Source organism: Malus domestica, chromosome 17 (assembly GCF_042453785.1).
Source record: "Malus domestica chromosome 17, GDT2T_hap1".
Lineage (NCBI taxonomy): Eukaryota > Viridiplantae > Streptophyta > Magnoliopsida > Rosales > Rosaceae > Malus > Malus domestica.
Window position 1 is genome coordinate 27031301 of NC_091677.1, and position 18189 is coordinate 27049489.

Below are 18189 nucleotides of genomic sequence, written 5' to 3' on the forward strand. Positions count from 1 at the left end.
GAAAGCTTGTAGGCAGTTTATTGTATCTTACTGCTACAAGACCAGATGTGATGTATGCAGCTAGTTTGTTAGCTAGATATATGCATGGTCCTTCTAACAAGCACTATGGGATAGCTAAAAGAGTGCTCAGATATATCAAAGGAACACTGGATTATGGTTTGCATTATATGAAAGGCAAAAAGGCAGTTTTAGTTGGTTTCTGTGATAATGATTGGGGAGGATCAATAGATGACAGCAAGAGTACCTCAGGCTATGCTTTTTCTTTTGGCAGTGGAGTGTTCTCATGGGCTTCTGTGAAACAAAATTGTGTTGCACTATCCACAGCAGAGGCTGAATATATTAGTGCTGCCGAAGCAACATCTCAAGCTATATGGATCAGGTTTGTTCTTGAAGATTTTGGAGAGTTACAAGCTGAAGCAACTCCTTTGCAGTGTGACAATACGTCTGCAATCTCAATAACTAAAAATCCAGTGTTTCACCAAAGGACTAAGCACATTGACAGAAGATATCACTTCATAAAGGATGCCTTGCAGCAAGGAATTGTTGATTTGGTATACTGTCCAACCAAAGAACAAGTGGCAAACATTTTTACCAAGGCCTTACCAAAAGAGAGATTCAACTATCTCAGAGATAAGCTTGGAGTTGTATCAGCTCAAAGCTTAAAAGGGAGTATTAGTGTATAAGCTATGAGCTAAGTAAAGTTAAAGTCAATAAGCCTTGTGTTGAATTGTGTATTCACTTAGTCTTAGATTATGACAAGTGTAAGGCTGAGATTGTTGGTTGTGTGTATCCAGCTAAGGCTAACAGTTATGTACTTATGCCTTAGTGCGTGTGTTTTGTGGGATATATGAAAATATCACCTCTTAGACTTTGAGGGAGAGCAGAGCATTTCTTCATATTGCATCTTTCTCTATTCTCTCAGATTTATTACTTGCATAGAAACCTAGCTAATTCAAATAACTCTAACAATTTCTTGTGAAGAAAACAAAGAAATAAGAAGTTGTGAAGAAGAATCATGAAACGAAAGGCTAAAGAACAATTAGAAAAGGGAGAAAAGAATCATGAAGTACACTGGTTGAGATGGAAGATGATTGAAGAAGGAAGCTTTGGGTATGTTTTTATTGCCACTCCGAAGAAACCAAGAACGAGCAAGCTTCGTAGTAGGGTTAATTTGCCTGCAGTGATGGCGGTTGAATCGGCGGAGGTTTCTACTTCAAAGTCTATTCAACATGAAGCAGAGGTTCTCTTTTAGATCAAGGGTTTCCCTTTTGTTATCGAGCGCTTTGGTGAAGTGATCACAACCATTGTCTGTTTGGGTGGATATTTAATGTTGGGCTTAGTAAGGTTGAAGGTCTAAGAATGCGAAAAGTAGAATGAGAATTGGGCTTGGACAGTTGGCAGCCTAGGAAGAATTGAAAATCAATTTTTTTTCCAAGAAATAGGCAACAAGCCTATGTGAAGTGACAAGTGACAGGGTAGCTCACCCCTAGCAAAAAGTATTTTTCTATGGCATGTATAGGTAAATAACAAACGTAGATGGTGATTCACCATACTCTGGAAGCCATCACCGAAAGGGAAGGCTTGGACAATCAGGCTAGAAAGTCTATAAAAGTAGTGAGGGATGCAAACATAAGTCTCTTTTAACTAATCAATCAAAAGACATTCAATTCAGCACTCCAACAACAAGAAACCAGAAAATTTTAGTTTGTTCAAGCTTTACCCTTTTTCTTTTTAGTCGCAGGTCCACCATAGAAAGCTATCTTTTTCCAAGTTTTAGAAGCTCTGCTACCTTTTTCTGTATTGTAGTATCAAATCTCCTTAGGTAAACTCGGTTTATGTTCCATTTTCAAAGACTTCAACCCCTGTAAAACACAAAGAGAAGTAGCTGCATGAAGACGAACCTTGCCTGACAATTTTGTAATCTTGCCCGAGTCTTTGATTGTGAGACTCAAGGCCTAACAAATGCCCTACAAAGGCACCATTCAAACTAATAACAAACTCATATTGTAGTATACCAAGCACAAACCTTGCGTGACATGCAAGACCTAGGGGAGTTGTACGAAGGACAGATTTAGCCCAAACATAATTTTGGCACGCCCAGTGGGACTTATTTTGTAATATTGTATGCCAAGACAAAAGAAGGATTGAACATTCAGTGGAAGGTAGAATTTGGGCAACCTCTTTGCCCGCCAGAAGTAGATATGACAGATCACCCAAAAGACTTTCCTTCATCACACAGTCCTGGGATCATAGAGAGCCCGACCTCTTCTGAGAAATCGAGTGGAAAGGTCACTAATGAAGATTTGCAAGCCACCATGATGCAAGTACTGAGGAGTATGGAAAAAATGTCTTTGGAAACCAAATGAGAGGTTAGCAGGTTGTGTTCCTTACATGAACGCTACAAAGAAAGTTGGAGTTAGAATACTCCACACCAAAAGATGGCTATGCCAGTGAAAGAGTCATGGAGACAAGCCCAGAAAAAGAGCCAGCAATTCCTCAGTTTCCTTTAATTGAAGAACATAAGTAACAAAGGGAAAAGGAAGGAAATAGTTGAAACCAATCATCAACAAAACCCTAAAGATGAGTTTTAAGAGATAGGCTTGCCCGATCTTCTGCCACCACCACCAGATGTTAGAAGGCAAATCGAGCAGGAGGGAATAAAGATCGATGTGTCCAACTTGGTTGGAGAAACAAGTGGAAAATGCTTATCCACTGCTGGGGGTAAGCCTTCTCCTTACAGGCCACCACTATTAGTTAATAAGAGAGGAGGAAAAGCTAGATGGAGGCAGCTCGACATATAGAATGAAGCTTCATCGACCATCAACCATGGCCCGAAGTGGGGGACTTCTTATACCCCACATAATAATATGGCCATTTAGCAACTCAGGAATAAGTTGATAAAGTTGAGAAGGATGGTGATACAGAATGTTCAACCTTATGCCCGCTCGATGTTTAGAATAACATATCAAAAGCCTTATCCTGGGTATGTTGATGAGTAGAATCATTTCCCTCTTCATTTAAAAATGCCCGAGTTCCCAACTCTCAGCGGAGAAGATTGTAATGTATCTTCTAAAGATCACATTTTCAAATTTTCAAATCACTGTGTGGCGTTCGAGGACAACCCCAACTACAAACTGAGATTGTTTGGGAACTCACTGGTGGGATTGGCTTCCCATTGGTACTCTCCGCTACCCCTAATTCCATTTCTAACTGGGGGCACATAAAGATGGCTTTTCATGAGTAGTTCTATAGAGTGAAACCTGAAATGACCATTAATGATCTGGTGAAAGTAAAGCAATATGAACATAAGTCCACAAAGGATTTCATGATGAGGTTTAGAAAAACTATGATAAGATGCCAGTTCCCAATCAACCATGCTCAACTTATAACCATTGCCCATGAGGATCTGAGACTACCTCTAAGGAAGAAGTTCTATGATGTGTAGTTTAATTAGCTTTATGAGCTGGTGATTGTGGCCACTGAGTATGAAAAGCTATTGACAGAAGAACAACAAGTAAAGCAATCATCTAAAGTACATCATTTTTATAAAAATAAAGCACCAATACATCAATTGGAGTTTGAAGGTCTAGAGGTGGAAGAAGATGACAACAGCCTGGGAGAAGGGATAGAGCTATGTGCTGCAGAAATTACCACTCATTTCAAACATTTGATGGTGAAAGGATTGGTTCAACCCATCAAGGACCAGAAGATCGCGACGAACGATGAAGGGTTTGTACCCATGAAACCTCCAAAGTACCAGTCATATTCATTTGATTTAACTAAGGCCTCAGACATCTATGAAGAACTAGTAAGGCTCAGGTAATCTTGCCCGACAAGACTAAGAAGATGCCTAAACGAGAAGAACTCAGAGGGAAAATGTATTGCAAGATCCACTACACTTTTAATCACTCCATTGCTAATTGGTTGCAGTTCAGAGATTGGATCCAAGACCTTATAGTTAAAGAGAAATTGTTGTTGGAAAAACCCCAACCTAACATGATGATTGACACAGACCCCTCATTTAAGCCCAATCAACATGATAAATTTTAATTAGGTTGAGAAAGGGAAGGGAAAGGTTATCCTAGATGGTAGGGGAGAAAGAAGGAAGGCATGTAGGCCAACAGAAGGCAACAAAAGATACCCCGACAAGCCCCAAGCAGCTGTGGTCAAATGAGTGGTTTCTTGCAGCAAATGTCAACGTGAATGTGAGCTCAAGGTACCAGCATCATGTGCCATCATTGATCGAGAGTTGGTCAAAAGGAAAGAGGTAAAAGAACAAGATGCCTGCATAAACATTCTCCAGGTTACTGAAGTCAATAATAAAACTACTAAGAATGTGTTCCAGAGGTTGAGGATGTGAGAGATTTAGAGCCTAAGAATTTATCTAGGTATTCAAAAAATTTGAAGCCTCTAAAGAAGTAGAGGATAAAGATGTGAAGTTACCACGCTAGGTGGATGTTAAGACCCCCCAACCAACCAGCCATGGCAGCATGAGACAAGGGAGGCTAGAAAGAACCATGAGCCTGATACCATCAGCTACAAAGGTGAATTCAGCCCAACTTGGCAGAAAATAGTACATAGTGGGCAAAGTTGGAAGACTTATCAAAGAAATTGGGGCATCCATGATAAGAAGGGTTCAAAGGCAATACAAGGCTCATATGAACTCAATAAAAAGGAGTTTACACAAGGAAGAGATAGACGACCTAGCTAGAGGAGCAAGAACGAAGTAGATAGGGCTAATACCAAGGCTGAAGGTGAAAGGGATCATGTCCCTCAAACCCCTCATCCACGGAAATACAGGGTATTAAGAAGAATGCAAGAGAGTATGGTGATGGTACCTACACTAGGTTGGAATCCAGAACCTATTTGTTTTGGAATCATATCTCCTAAAAGAGAGGTGCCTCCACCACCACATGAGGGTATTCCCTTTGGGACCCAGAATAGCTACTTGATTTCAACACCATAGAAGAAGAGGAAATGTTCGAGTTAATGTTAAACAAAGATGCCCAAGCCTGGATGTACTAGTTTCTGTGCCAGATTGGAGAGAAGAAGGAAGAAGCACCTGGACCTAGTAACTTTTATGTCAACATGACCTATGTACTGTCCTCCATGTTCTGTGCAGAACCAAATCAACCAGCTATAATGGAGGATGATTATTTGGCATAAGAGCCAATGACGGTTCTTATAAACATTAAAATTAATAGTAAGGAGGAGTCAAGCATGGCAGACTTGCCTGACTCCACATGAAAAAAACATGAGAGAGTTTATTATGATAAGATAGTGTTAAAAAAAACCAAGGCTAGCCTTAGCAAACCATCTAAAGCTCATATATGTGACATCTCATTTGGAAGGGTTTCTTTTAAAAGAGTTTTGAAAGATGGGGGCAGCAGTTAATGTACTACCACTTAAACAAATAAAAAAACTTTGTAGAGGTGAAGAGGACCTTATTCCCACTGATTTCACATTGTCTAGTTTTTCTTCGGCCATCTCCAAAACATATGGGATACTGCCCTTAGAAGTAGACTTAGGATTTAAGAAGATCATGTTGGCATTCTTTATAGTAGACATCAGCTCTACTTATGGGGCGTTGTTGGGAAGGGATTGTATACACCAGAGTTTGTCTATACCATCTACCTTGCACCAACAAGTTGTTGTCTATCATGAATCCACTACTGCGTGACAAGGATTTTAGGAGATAATGGGGGCCGATTCATGACCATTTCTCCCCATAGCTAATGTTGTTGAGGGTAATTTCTACAATCCCAATGTTGGGATCCTACAATGTATAGGTGCTGATCAAAATGGCCGCCCTACCAAGGTGACGGTCCAAAAACTCTTAGAACAAGGACTTGCTCTCACTCAGGAGGAATAGGACATACCTCATATTGTCCCTGCCCGCCAACACCAATTATGACAAACCAAAAAAAAAAAAAGGACCAGATGATAACAATCAGGTCCTTAATCAAGAGACTGCTGGATTATGGAAGAGAAAGAATAGAGATCAAGAAAATGTCAGTCAAAGAAATGGCAGAGTAGGAATAGGGAACTTCAAGCACCAAAGATGATAAAGGAAGAGAAATTCTAGAAGAAGAAGTGAAAACAGCCATCTATATGGCAGAATGTATATATGACTTAGATTGGCCAGATGACGAGCCTAAGACTCCAAAGTCAGTAGAATTTTTGTCTACAAAGCCCAATAAACCAGCACCTGAAGTTCAAGATCCCTAAGAAACCATTAATTTGGGAATTGAGGAGGATCCAAGGTCAATACAACTCAGTGGCTTGCTGGAAATAGAAGATTGGGCAAAGATAATTAATTTTTGCACGATTTCAAAGACTGTTTTGTATGACATTACACAGAAATGCCAGGATTAGACTCTGGTTTAGTAGAGCATAGCATGCCTAATAAAGAGTGGTACATGCCTATAATAAAAGAAAAAGTCAAGGAAGAAATTGAGAAGCTAGTAAAGGCAGACTTTATTAGACCTGCAAAATATGTAGAGTGGTTGGCCAACATTGTACTTGTATTGAAAGATTTAACTAATGGCATTCGATGTTGTGTCGATTATAGAAATATTAATGAAGCAACTCCTAAAGATGAATACCCTATGCCTATGGCCGACTTATCCATTGATGCAGTTTCAAAACATAAAGTATTATCTTTTATGGATGGGAATGCTGGATATAATTATAAAAATGGCTAAAGAAGACATACATAAGACAACGTTCAAATACCCAGGACATATATGAGCTTACGAATATGTTGCCATGCCCTTCGGGCTAAAAAATGCTGGTGCTACATATTAATGGGCGATGAATGTTATTTTTCATGATTTAATCGGATATAGCATAGAGGTATACATTGATGACATCGTAGTAAAGTCTAAAATTGAATAACAACACTTAGAAGACCTCAGACGAGCCTTGCTGACCCATAAGTTGAAGATGAATCCTAGAAAGTGCGCTTTTAGGGTTAGATCAGGCAACTTTCTAGGGTTCTTGGTCCATCAAAGAGGTGTGAAAGTGGACAAGAACAAACCTAGGGCTATAATGGAGTCACCTACACCTTTTAACAAAGTACAATTGCAAAGGTTGCTAGGGAGGATTAACTTTTTGAGAAGATTCATCGCTAATCTCACAGGCAAGATCCAACCTTTGACTCCTTTGTTAAGATTGAAGAATCAAGACAAGTTTGAGTGGGGCCCTCAACATCCGAGAAATCAATAGGGAGTTTATTGGCTCAGAATAATGAAAAAGGGAAGGAGCAGGCAATATACTACCTCAATACGATCCTTACGGAGGTGGAAACAAGATATACCCCAATTAAGAAATTATGCTTAGCCTTGTACTTCACTGCCAACAAATTAAGGAACTACATGTTGCTTTGCCATATCTATATAATTGCTAAAACTGATGTGATCAAGTACATGTTGTTTAAACCAATGCTAACTAGAAGAATTGGGAAATAGATCCTAGCACTATCAGAGTTCAGTTTCCATTATGTACCTCAAAGGGTAGTAAATGGACAAGCAATTGCAGACTTCCTAGCATAGCACTAAGAGTCCAAGGAGGAACTCATCAACATCCCTAGAACTTTGGAAGTGGCTAGCCTCTGGATCCCACCCAGTAAGGCTTAGTCTGGCGAGGAGGAATGGATACAATAAGAAGTAAAAAAATAGCTAACCTATAGATCACTCCTTAGAAGTTGTATTTCGATGGATCATGCACACAACATGTTGCAGGAGCTAGAATTGTCATCGTTAATCCAAAGGGAGTCCAGCATTGCTACTCATTTCTTCTAGATTACAAGGATCCTACCAATAACATGGCAGAATATGAAGCATTAATCGTTGGCTTAGAAATTCTAATGGAGTTGAGAGCAGCTGAAATAAAAGTATATGGTGATTAATTAATTAAATGGATAGTACAAGTGTAACATATCACAATGGCAGGATATTACCTGACAGCTACTCAATTACTGGAATATTGGGGTAATGAAGCAACAATTAGCCATATTCCCAGAGAAGCAAACTTGATTGCTAATGAAATGACACAGAAGGCTTCTGGAGCACAAGTTCAAGAAGGGGGGCTTGAGATGAGAGTATATATACAAGGGAGAAGTCTCTCGTATATCTTTGAAAGAGAATTTAGCCTGGATGTAATGATGGAAGAGCCTGAGATAGAGAACTGGAGAACATCTATCATCCAATACTTAAAGGACCATTCTCTTTCTACTAGCAAGAAGATCAGACAACAGACAACTAAGTTTGTTATGTAGGATAAGACTTTGTTGAGAAGGACTCCATATGGGCTTTTATTAAAATACTTGGGTTTGGAAGAATCAATAAAGGTGATGGCTGAGGTGCATGAAGGCATTTGTGGAGAACACCAAACAGGCACAAAGATGAGATGATTGTTGAGAAGATATGACTACTTCTGGCCCAACATGGAGAAAGATTGTAAGGCTTATGCTAAAGGATGTGAGGAATGTCAAGGGCATGGACCTCTCCAACACACACCATCAGTGCCCTGGCACACCTTCATAATTATGGTAACTGGTTACTTTACTATGTGGGTTGAGGCTTCATCTGTGAAGACAATTAATCCAGCTGTTGTGAAGAAGTTCATTGAGACAAAAATCCTACACAGATATGGGGTGCATGAAACGATTATTACAGATAGAAGGCCATCATTCATTTCAAAAAAGTTGAGGAGTTTGCAACTAAGTTCAAGATAAAGATGATCCAGTCTAACCCATATTATCCTCAATCTAATGGTTGTGCAGAAGCTGGCAACAAGATATTGGTGAACGTTATTGAAAAAATGGTGGTAGATAGTCCAGAAAGGTGGCATGAGAAGTTGGGATATACTTTATGGGCTTATAGAACCTCAAAAGGAGCAGGAACTGAGACTACTCCTTATGCATTAATGTTTGGGCAAGATGCAGTGCTCCCTATGGATATCCATAGCATGATTTTGAATTAATCTGCACCATAAATGAGTTTTGCAGGACAAATGATATCAGGAAAAAAAAAAGAGTATACACAAATTATGATAAATTGTGGGATGTTGTGATAGGCTTGTTATTAATACGATAATGTATGTTACATGAGTTTAAAATAAATGTTGATAAGAGAATGATTAACCCCTTTGCTACAATTGTAGAATCAAACAATAGCATCTATAACCCAATTTAAAATTTGTGGTTGACTTCAAAGAATGAACTACTTTATAATAAATCAGATGATCACTCAGAACAATTGTAGAATCAAAGAATAGCATCTATAACCCAATTTAAAATTTGGCGTTTGAAGTGCTTAACGCGCTTATGCTACAAAAAGCATCCTAAGTAAAACTCTTTTATAGAATCCAACACCAACCCATCACAACTCGATGATTACTCAAAACACTGAACGCAAAAATCAAAACTAGAAGCTAGCCACATTTTATTTCCCGGGACTGTCGACAAACAATAGCAATTCTTTCCAATACTAGGTAAATGTCCTAGCGAGGCAGCAACCACCTTTATTATTTCCTTAAGAGGGTGTAAAGGTAGTATAGGAAATTAAGTAAGGTCTATTAAGATAATTTTTAATTTAAAAAGTAAATACGGAGTGTTTTCAGTATATAAGGTGTAGTCAACAAAATGTGGGTGTTAATAAAATCACCCCCTTTTCTAATGATTGTATTACCTTTGCTATTAAATTTTGTCTCACTTCAAGTTTTGATTTTATTTAATGTTATGATATAACATTTGTAACATAATATTATATCTTTTTTATGAAGTTTTTTCCCGATTTTATTTTTTTTGTAAGGAAATAACTACTAAAAGTAGACAATGATGTTCAATTTTTGTATCTTTGTTAGTGGTAGATAAGGATGATAAATATTTTTCATACAGAGATAATTGTGTCAAATGACTCGAATCTTTTTCATAGGTAGATAATAATGATGTTACATATCTTCGTCATTGTTTTTTTTTTTTCATACGTAGGCTCTAATCTTTTCAGACGCCGATCGACTCTCCGGGGTCTTTCTTGGGTGTTTTTTAATTTTTTTTTTAATTTTTTTTTGGGAGAACCTTTCGTGGGTGTTTAGCGCGCTAGAGCTCTTACCAACAAGAACCTTCAAAACTACTACTACGTAGACTGGCCTGCACGACTGCACCATCAAAGACTGCCTAATATTATGGCCTGCACGACTGCACCATCAAAGACTGCCTAATATGATCTGTCATTCTCACGTAAACCGCCTATAAAATATCATGAGTTACAAACTGAAACATTCAGATTAACAAACTGGGGCTCTGCTTAAACAACAAAAAGCAAAATGGAGGAGCATTATTTCTTTCTCAACCCATTGTTCTGGGCTACCTCAGTTTCCTTCGTCTCCCTCTCTCTAGTTGTCCTCTTATATAGGCACAGATCCCAATTCACTAGCGAAAATCTCCCGCCAGGAAATGTGGGCTACCCCGTGATCGGAGAGAGCTTTAAGTTCTTGGCTTCTGGATGGAAAGGCCAACCTGAAAAGTTCTTCTTCGACCGAATAACCAAATTTTCCTCCCAAGTCTTCAAGACCTCCCTCTTTGGGGAGCAAGCTGCCATCTTCTGCGGTGCGGCTTGCAACAAGTTCTTGTTCTCCAACGAGAACAAGCTTGTCGCTGTTTGGTATCCCAGCTCGATCCAAAAGGTCTTCCCTTCTTCCACTGAAACTTCTAAAAAGAAGTTTAGAAAGTTGATTCCGAAGTTCATGAAGCCTGAGGTTTTGCAACGATACATCGGCATCATGGACACTAGTGCCCGTACACACTTTGCTGATGCTTGGGAAAATAAAAACCAAGTTCAAGCCTTCCCCCTCACTAACGAGTAAGTCCAACTATTGTGTACATCAAGAAATTTATTAATTTATATATTTTCTTTCTGGTAGACTTCTGTGAATCTCAATCTCAACAAAAATTTACTATTTAGATTCACATTAAAATATGACGATGATGGATTAACATCGCAAGATTTATAGTTTGATAACACATATGTACGTTTATAGATCAATTCCATATATTTTGGATAGGGATATGTATAATGAAGCTAAAAATTATGAATAATGCTAGGTAGACTAACTTTTTAGACCATATCTGCAAACTATGTGATGTGTCACCAATAAGAATTAAACATATTAATCGATGCTTAAGTAAAAAACACTCATTAAATATTAAAACAATATATAATATGAATTTGAATTAGAACCCCATGTTCTAATTCTTTTTCAATTTTTCAAAGAATAAAATTTCAAAAACCCCATATAAAGCTTGGACGTACGAATATTTGGTTTTTATATGATATATAATGTGTGTTACGTACATGAATATAGCTACACCTTTGGTCTTGCTGTACGCTTGTTTCTGAGCCTTGAGAACCCAAAGGAAATGGAAGAAATCGGCCATTCAATCCATCTGTTGAACGCCGGAATCATATCGATGCCGATTGACTTCCCAGGGACCCCATTTCATACTGCCATAAAGTCCTCCAAATTCATCAGGGACAAGCTGCATAAGATAATTAAGCAGAGGAAGATTGATTTGGCAGAGGGCAAGGCCTCCCCAACACAAGACATATTGTCACACATGCTGTTGACGTGCGATGAGCACGGAACGTCCGCGACGGAATTGGAAATTGCTGATTGGATTAATGGGTTGTTGATTGCTGGCCATGAAACGACGAGCGCTACCTGCGCTTTCATTGTCAAGTATCTTGCCGAGCTTCCTCATGTCTATGATGCAGTCTACAACGGTAACCAACTGTCAACATATTCTGACCAAAAAAACTGTCAACATATTTGTCAAATACTATCCATTTTAGTCACATGTATCATATTTTTATCTGAAAATATAACTTTAGTCTTTAAAACTTAATTTTCTCCGCATAAAACCCGAAATAAGTTGTTTACTCAAATAAAACTCATTTATTCGATTCCACATCAGCAAATTCATTAAATATGTTTGACTTAACACATTTAAAATTTTATGGATGCCTAAAATACCCCTATTTGAATGTTTGATGTACACAATTAATGCCATGCGAATTATAAGGGAGAATTAATAATTTTACTAAAAAAACATTTGTTATAAATTCATTGCCTAATATATAATAACAATAAAACATGTCTAATATATTGACATTCTTAATTAAGTCACTAAAATTATATTTTACATATTAATATAGGTAAATTATTTCACACGCATATATAAAAAAAATGACTAATATATGTAAAATTTCATGCAAAATAATTTACCTAAAAAATGTTATTTGATTCAAATAGTGCACCTACTATTAAAATTTTAAAATGTTATATTGCTCAAAATAATTTACCCTATCTATGTAAAATACATGAAAAATAATTTACCTACATAATAAACAAACCCAATATATGCAAAATAATTTACCTACATAATAAAGCAACATTATTTTATTTAATACTAATTTACCTACAAAATATATTATTTCTAATCATAAATTTACAAATAGGTAAATCAATTACATATAATAATTTGTTAACATATATGTTAGTACTGGGCATATATATATTTGAATGTATAGTAGTACTATATACATATAAGTAAATTATATGTATATTGAACTTTTAGTAGTATGATATACTTTTGAATGAATTTATGTATATATATAATTTATATATGTTAGAGGTAATAGTATGTGCAATAATTATTTGTTCGTTATAATTAAGGTAAGTAATAATATTTAATGATTTGATTTGAATATTGTGGCACAAGTTGTAAATATTTTGTAATAATATGTCAATTACTTTTCTATTTGGTAGTCTTTTTCAAATTTAGATGTTTAAAATTAGATGAATTTTTATCTAGGAAATAAGAATTGCAAATGTCTATATCTAAAGAACCCTATTTTTATTTATACTCGAAATTCTGTGTTCAAATCTCTTTTCCCGTAATTCAATATATACAGTATCATTTTGTTTGTAAACAGAAATTTTGATATTATTGAAGGAAAATTTAATGAAATTTTTATATAGCTACAAGTACAATCAAGAGAAGGTGAAAAACCAATTAAAGTTTGATCCTGTTGATAGTATTCGCTTTTGTATACATATATAGGAAAGTCGATGGATTTGAGCCCCACGTGATATAACTTAAATAGGAAAGGAGCCGCGTGTCTCTAGAAAGCCAATGGATCATATGAGCTCAGTTTTCAAGCATTTAAAAAGGGGTGTGCTATCTACACACCATTTTTTACTTCTCACACATTCCTTGTTAATTTATGTTCATTGATTTTCTTCAATTCATCCGATCCGACGGTCGAAAACTAAAAAAGTGTGAGAGAAGTAAAAAGAGGTGTGTGGATATCACACCCCTTTAAAAATGAGAATTTTAACGAAACATTTCTGGTACTATTCACTTTTAACAAAAAATCATATTTTTATCTTTTCTGATATCATTTACTTACACATTTATTTGTTATTTTTCATTAAACTAAAAATAATTGGACTTTCCATTAATTTTTCTTTTAAAAATAAGATTTTTAGTTTTATTCTCTCGCACTCCCAATCTCTAGGAAAGTCGTGGTGTCACAAAATGATTTAAGATATAAATTTCTTATTATTATTATTCTAAGTCTATAATATACTAATGATGCTGTTGTCCACTTATTTTATATAATATAATGTGAGGTGTGACATTCACATCTTTTAGAGATTGCCTTTTCCTAGGAAAAGACAGAGGTACACATGAATTTCCAAGTAAGCAAATAAGAATATTTATTGAAATAATTTTAAATGGCAACACATATGCATTTATTAGTCGAGTGTGGTGGACTAACAGCGCAAAATTGTCTTATACTTAACAGAACAAATGGAGATTGCAAATTCAAAAAGTCCAGGGAAGTTACTGAACTGGGATGACCTTAAGAAGATGAAATACTCATGGAATGTAGCTTCCGAAGTGCTGAGAATGTCTTCACCTGTTCAAGGAGGCTGGAGGGAACCCTTGACCGACTTCATGTTTCATGGTTTATACATTCCAAAAGGGTGGAAGTTATATTGGAGTGCAACCTCAACGCACAAGAACGAGGCTTATTTCCCCGAGCCGGAGAAATTCGACCCGTCAAGATTTGAAGGAAGCGGACCAGCACCATACACATATGTTCCATTCGGTGGAGGCGTACGGATGTGCCCCGGCAAAGAGTACGCAAGATTGGCAATACTAGTGTTCATGCACAACTTGGTGAAAAGGTTCAAATTTGAGAAAGTTGTAGCGGACGAGACGATTGTTGTTAATCCATTGCCCGTGCCCGCTGAAGGACTTCCGATCCGCCTTTATCCTCACACCCAAAAAGAAGTATCAACTTAGGCTTGATGCCTTGTTTAAAAATAGGTGGAATTGGATTGTAGATGAATTGAATAAAGGAGATTTTAAATCCAAATTTCCATTAAAACTGTTATTACAGTTTTTTGAAATTGGAGTAGAAATGGTACTGATTGAAAATAAATTGTTTATAATTCGTTTGAATTGGAATAAAAATTTGTCTGATTCTAAAATACCTTTTTTCTAAATAATTTTTTTATAGCTACTTAGTATTACGATCTAGCGGTTTTCCTCTTTCACTTGTAAGTGAGAGGTTTTATGTTCGATTATTGCCAAATGTGAGTTTAAACCATATAATTACTAGTTCATTGTGAGGCTAAGCACATCTCCTCCCCTTAGTGTAGATAATATTGTTTGTTATAAAAAATAAATAATTTTTTTTATGAACTAATCAAGTCAATTGATATAAAATTAAAAATAAAAAAACTAACTAACCGAGCCCCAACCAATCGTTCCTCTCCATCTTTGCCTCTCATCTTTCAACAATTTGAAATTGAAGGTGGGTTTGTTGCCTTTGGGCAGTGGTGGTTGTGATGATGTGATTTTTTTTAACATTTTGCTTGCCACCGGTTGTCTTTATTTTTTGAAAGAAAAAAAAATGTGAAGGAGAACATGCGCTGGACAAAAAAAAATGTGAAGGAGGACATGCGCTGGGCACGGCCGCTGGCAGTGGTGGTTGTGGTTATGTGATTTTTTTTAAGATTTTGCTTGCCACCAGTTGTCTTTATTTTTTGAAAAAAAAAATTGTGAGGAAGGACACGCGCTGGGCACGGGTGCTGGTAAACAAGGATGAGGGGGTTTGTTACGGCTGGACAATTAAAAAAATTAAAATTTTGTGTGCATAGGATATGGATCTCCTCCCCCTTTCTTTTCTTTTCATTTTTTTTTTTCTTCTGTTTTTTAGAAAAAGTAGGATATTTTCTTTTTATAAAATAACTTCCAAAAATGGGTAGAATGGTAAAAAGGAGCGGAAATAATACTGGGTATTGTAAATTATAATAGGCGGTTGATGTAACGTCTAGTGGAAGATGTGGAACCCAAATCAAATTATGAGAACATACTAGTGGAAACTGAAAGCTTTGTGGAGGCGACGGCTGAACTTGGAGGAATATCCAAGAAAGATGCGACTTTAAACCCTAACTCAGTATTGCCATTGTATTTGCACGTAGCTTCATATCCAAGTAGTAGTGAAAGATGCGTCTCTTGAACCCTACTATGCATGTTGCTATTATCTCTATATATATATATATATAGAGAGAGAGAGAGAGAGAGAGAGAACAAACAAGCAAGTCGCTATTCTAAGAAACAATTACAGACGAGCGGCATCACCTTATTTCTTGTGAAGAAAACAAAGAAATAAGAAGTTGTGAAGAAGAATCATGAAACGAAAGGCTCAAGAACAATTAGAAAAGGGACAAAAGAATCATGGAGTGCACTGGTTGAGAGGGGAGATGATTGGAGAAGGAAGCTTTGGGTCTGTGTTTCTTGCCACTCCCAAGAAACCAAGAACGAGCAAGTTTCGCAGTATGTTTGATTTGCCTGCTGTGATGGCGGTTAAATCGGCGGAGGTTTCTACTTCAGATCCTATTCAGCATGAAGCGGAGGTTCTCTTTGAGATCAAGGGTTGCCCCTTTGTTATCGAGCGCTTTGGTGAAGAGATCACAACCACTGACAAGGGTGACATGGTCTACAACTTGTTGCTGGAATTTGCCACAGGAGGAAGCCTTGACGGTTTGATCAAGAAATCCAACGGTAAGGGATTGCCTGAATCCGATGTTAAGCACTACACGAGGACAATTCTTGAAGGGCTTAAGCACATACACAAGTGTGGTTATGTTCACTGCGATTTGACGCCGGAAAACATTCTTCTTATGCCTAGTACGACCGCGTCTAATGTTAGTACTGCTAACTTGGTAGCCAAGGTTGCAGATTTAGGATTGGCTAAGAGAAGGAGTCGATGGGAAGGCAATCCCATGTATGCAGACGCATGTGCTTGGACTGATAATGCACAGGATGAGACGTCAATTGATGTATGGTCCCTGGGTTGTATTGTACTTCAAATGCTAACCGGCAAGCTCCCATGTGAACTTGTCGAGTTCTTGGACATGGCTTCTTTTGAATTAACTCCCAATAGCCCTGCTGAGATCTCAAGCGAGGCTAGAGATTTCCTGAAGAGTTGCTTTGCCCGGAGACCTCGGGAAAGGTTGACAGCTGAAAAGCTCTTGCTCCATCGTTTTGTAGCACAGCCACAAGCATCAGAAGCCAATGGTCATCATATCCAGGTGGTTAAACAGCGGAAAGGAATGTTGAAGAAGGCATCATCAGCTCAACTTTCGGCAATCCAGATGGTTTCTTAGTTAAACCACGTGCAGACTACCACACAAGGTCTACCACTGTACCCAGAATTAATGCCCATCCTGCAGGTCGTGTCATGCCAGTTACCCTATAGAAGTGAGTCAAGCGACTTTTTCTTGACCGCGCTTCTGAAAGAAGCAGAAAATTTTAACATCCGAAAGGGATTCTAATGTGTTAGTGTTTTGCATAATATTCATATGGTTGTGGATTTATATGTTACTCGTTTAGTGGGATAAGACTTGATTGTTATTATTGTTGTAGATTAATTTGTTACCCGTTCGTTTTTTTAACATTTGTAAAGTTGCTTGAAATTAATTATTTCAAGTTTGTAGACTGAATTGTAATAAAACTCAAATTAATCTTGCAAGTCAAGGTTTATTGTCCAATGTTTCAGAATGATTTCAGGTTGGCTTCTCGGCATACAGATGGAGTTGAATTTTTTATTTTTTTTAATTATTATTAAAGAGAGTGGAGGGTTCAAAACTATTACAATAATTTAAGAGGAGGGGGAGTTTCGAATCCGGGACACAGGGGTGCAAACCCAACACTTTATCCACTAAGATATTAGAACACATGCAGATGGAGTTGATTGGTTTATGCACACTCTTTGAAATGTTTTGACTATATGAGATTTCTAGAGCATGTGTTAGTACTTTCAAAATGTTTTGACTAGATAAATAATTACGATCCACTCACACTTTGCTTTTTCGACCCCTTATGAGCTAATGAGACCAAGGCGACTTTCAACAACAAGTGGACTTGGCAGTTGTTCAGTTTTCCTACGGAATAGGGTGATGACTGGATAATGCCAAAAATTTCACATCAAAGATTGTTCGATAAGTATTGCATGTCTTTTGTGTTTGAAATTGAACATCATATTCCCTATGTTCACCCCAATCAAAAATCTCGCATAACAGTCATATAGCTTAATCAATTGATCGCCCAGAGCTTGGTGAACGCACCAAGCTTTTGGTTTCTGCCTAGGGCTATACAAACTTGTGTGCCAATTATGTTTGTCCACCTGAGGGCTATACAATCTTGTGTGCCAATTATGTTTGTCCACTTGAGGCCCATCACCATCCACCCTATTTATAGTGTTACAGTCGCTTACTGGGTACGACATGAAGTTTTTGTACTTACACATTTGGTGTGCAGTTTATGTACCGAGTTGCGTCGCTACAACGTAGCAATATGGATCCTCAAATAAAAATGTGAATCTATGTCAATTATGAATCTCCTTCAAATTAACTCTTTAGAGCCCTTGCAAGTGATTTCTTAACCGCTTATTCAAGGAAAGTTACACATCAGAACCACAACAACGTACCAATATAGATCCTCAAAGCTGGATGTGAATCTCCTTCAATCTCTTTCGAATTAACTCTTTAGAGCGCTTGCAAGTGATCTCTTACCATACATCACCACCATCACGCAATGTTTGGTCT

General features: G+C 37.3%; 2 protein-coding genes across 2 annotated transcripts; both read left to right on the forward strand.

Annotated features, from left to right (window-relative positions):
* Positions 1-10302: 10302 nt before the first annotated feature.
* Positions 10303-14548, forward strand: LOC103403131 (beta-amyrin 28-monooxygenase-like). Its single transcript, XM_008341955.4, has 3 exons — positions 10303-10865; positions 11368-11786; positions 13875-14548. Exons 1-3 carry the CDS (start codon positions 10330-10332, stop codon positions 14375-14377), a joined length of 1458 nt encoding a protein of 485 aa, XP_008340177.1. The 5' UTR covers positions 10303-10329; the 3' UTR covers positions 14378-14548.
* A 1125-nt stretch (positions 14549-15673) lies between these two features.
* On the forward strand, positions 15674-17133 carry LOC103403347 (mitogen-activated protein kinase kinase kinase 20-like). The gene has a single exon (XM_008342158.4). It carries the CDS (start codon positions 15772-15774, stop codon positions 16747-16749), a length of 978 nt encoding a protein of 325 aa, XP_008340380.1. The 5' UTR covers positions 15674-15771; the 3' UTR covers positions 16750-17133.
* Positions 17134-18189: the final 1056 nt, after the last annotated feature.

Bases quoted from the DNA above. Each gene is read 5' to 3' on its own strand.
- LOC103403131 (XM_008341955.4), top strand. From the start codon at position 10,330: ATGGAGGAGCATTATTTCTTTCTCAACCCATTGTTCTGGGCTACCTCA. The intron at 10,866-11,367 runs GTAAGTCCAACT...ACATGAATATAG, and splicing joins GCCTTCCCCCTCACTAACGA to CTACACCTTTGGTCTTGCTG. The intron at 11,787-13,874 runs GTAACCAACTGT...TATACTTAACAG, and splicing joins CTATGATGCAGTCTACAACG to AACAAATGGAGATTGCAAAT.
- LOC103403347 (XM_008342158.4), top strand. From the start codon at position 15,772: ATGAAACGAAAGGCTCAAGAACAATTAGAAAAGGGACAAAAGAATCAT.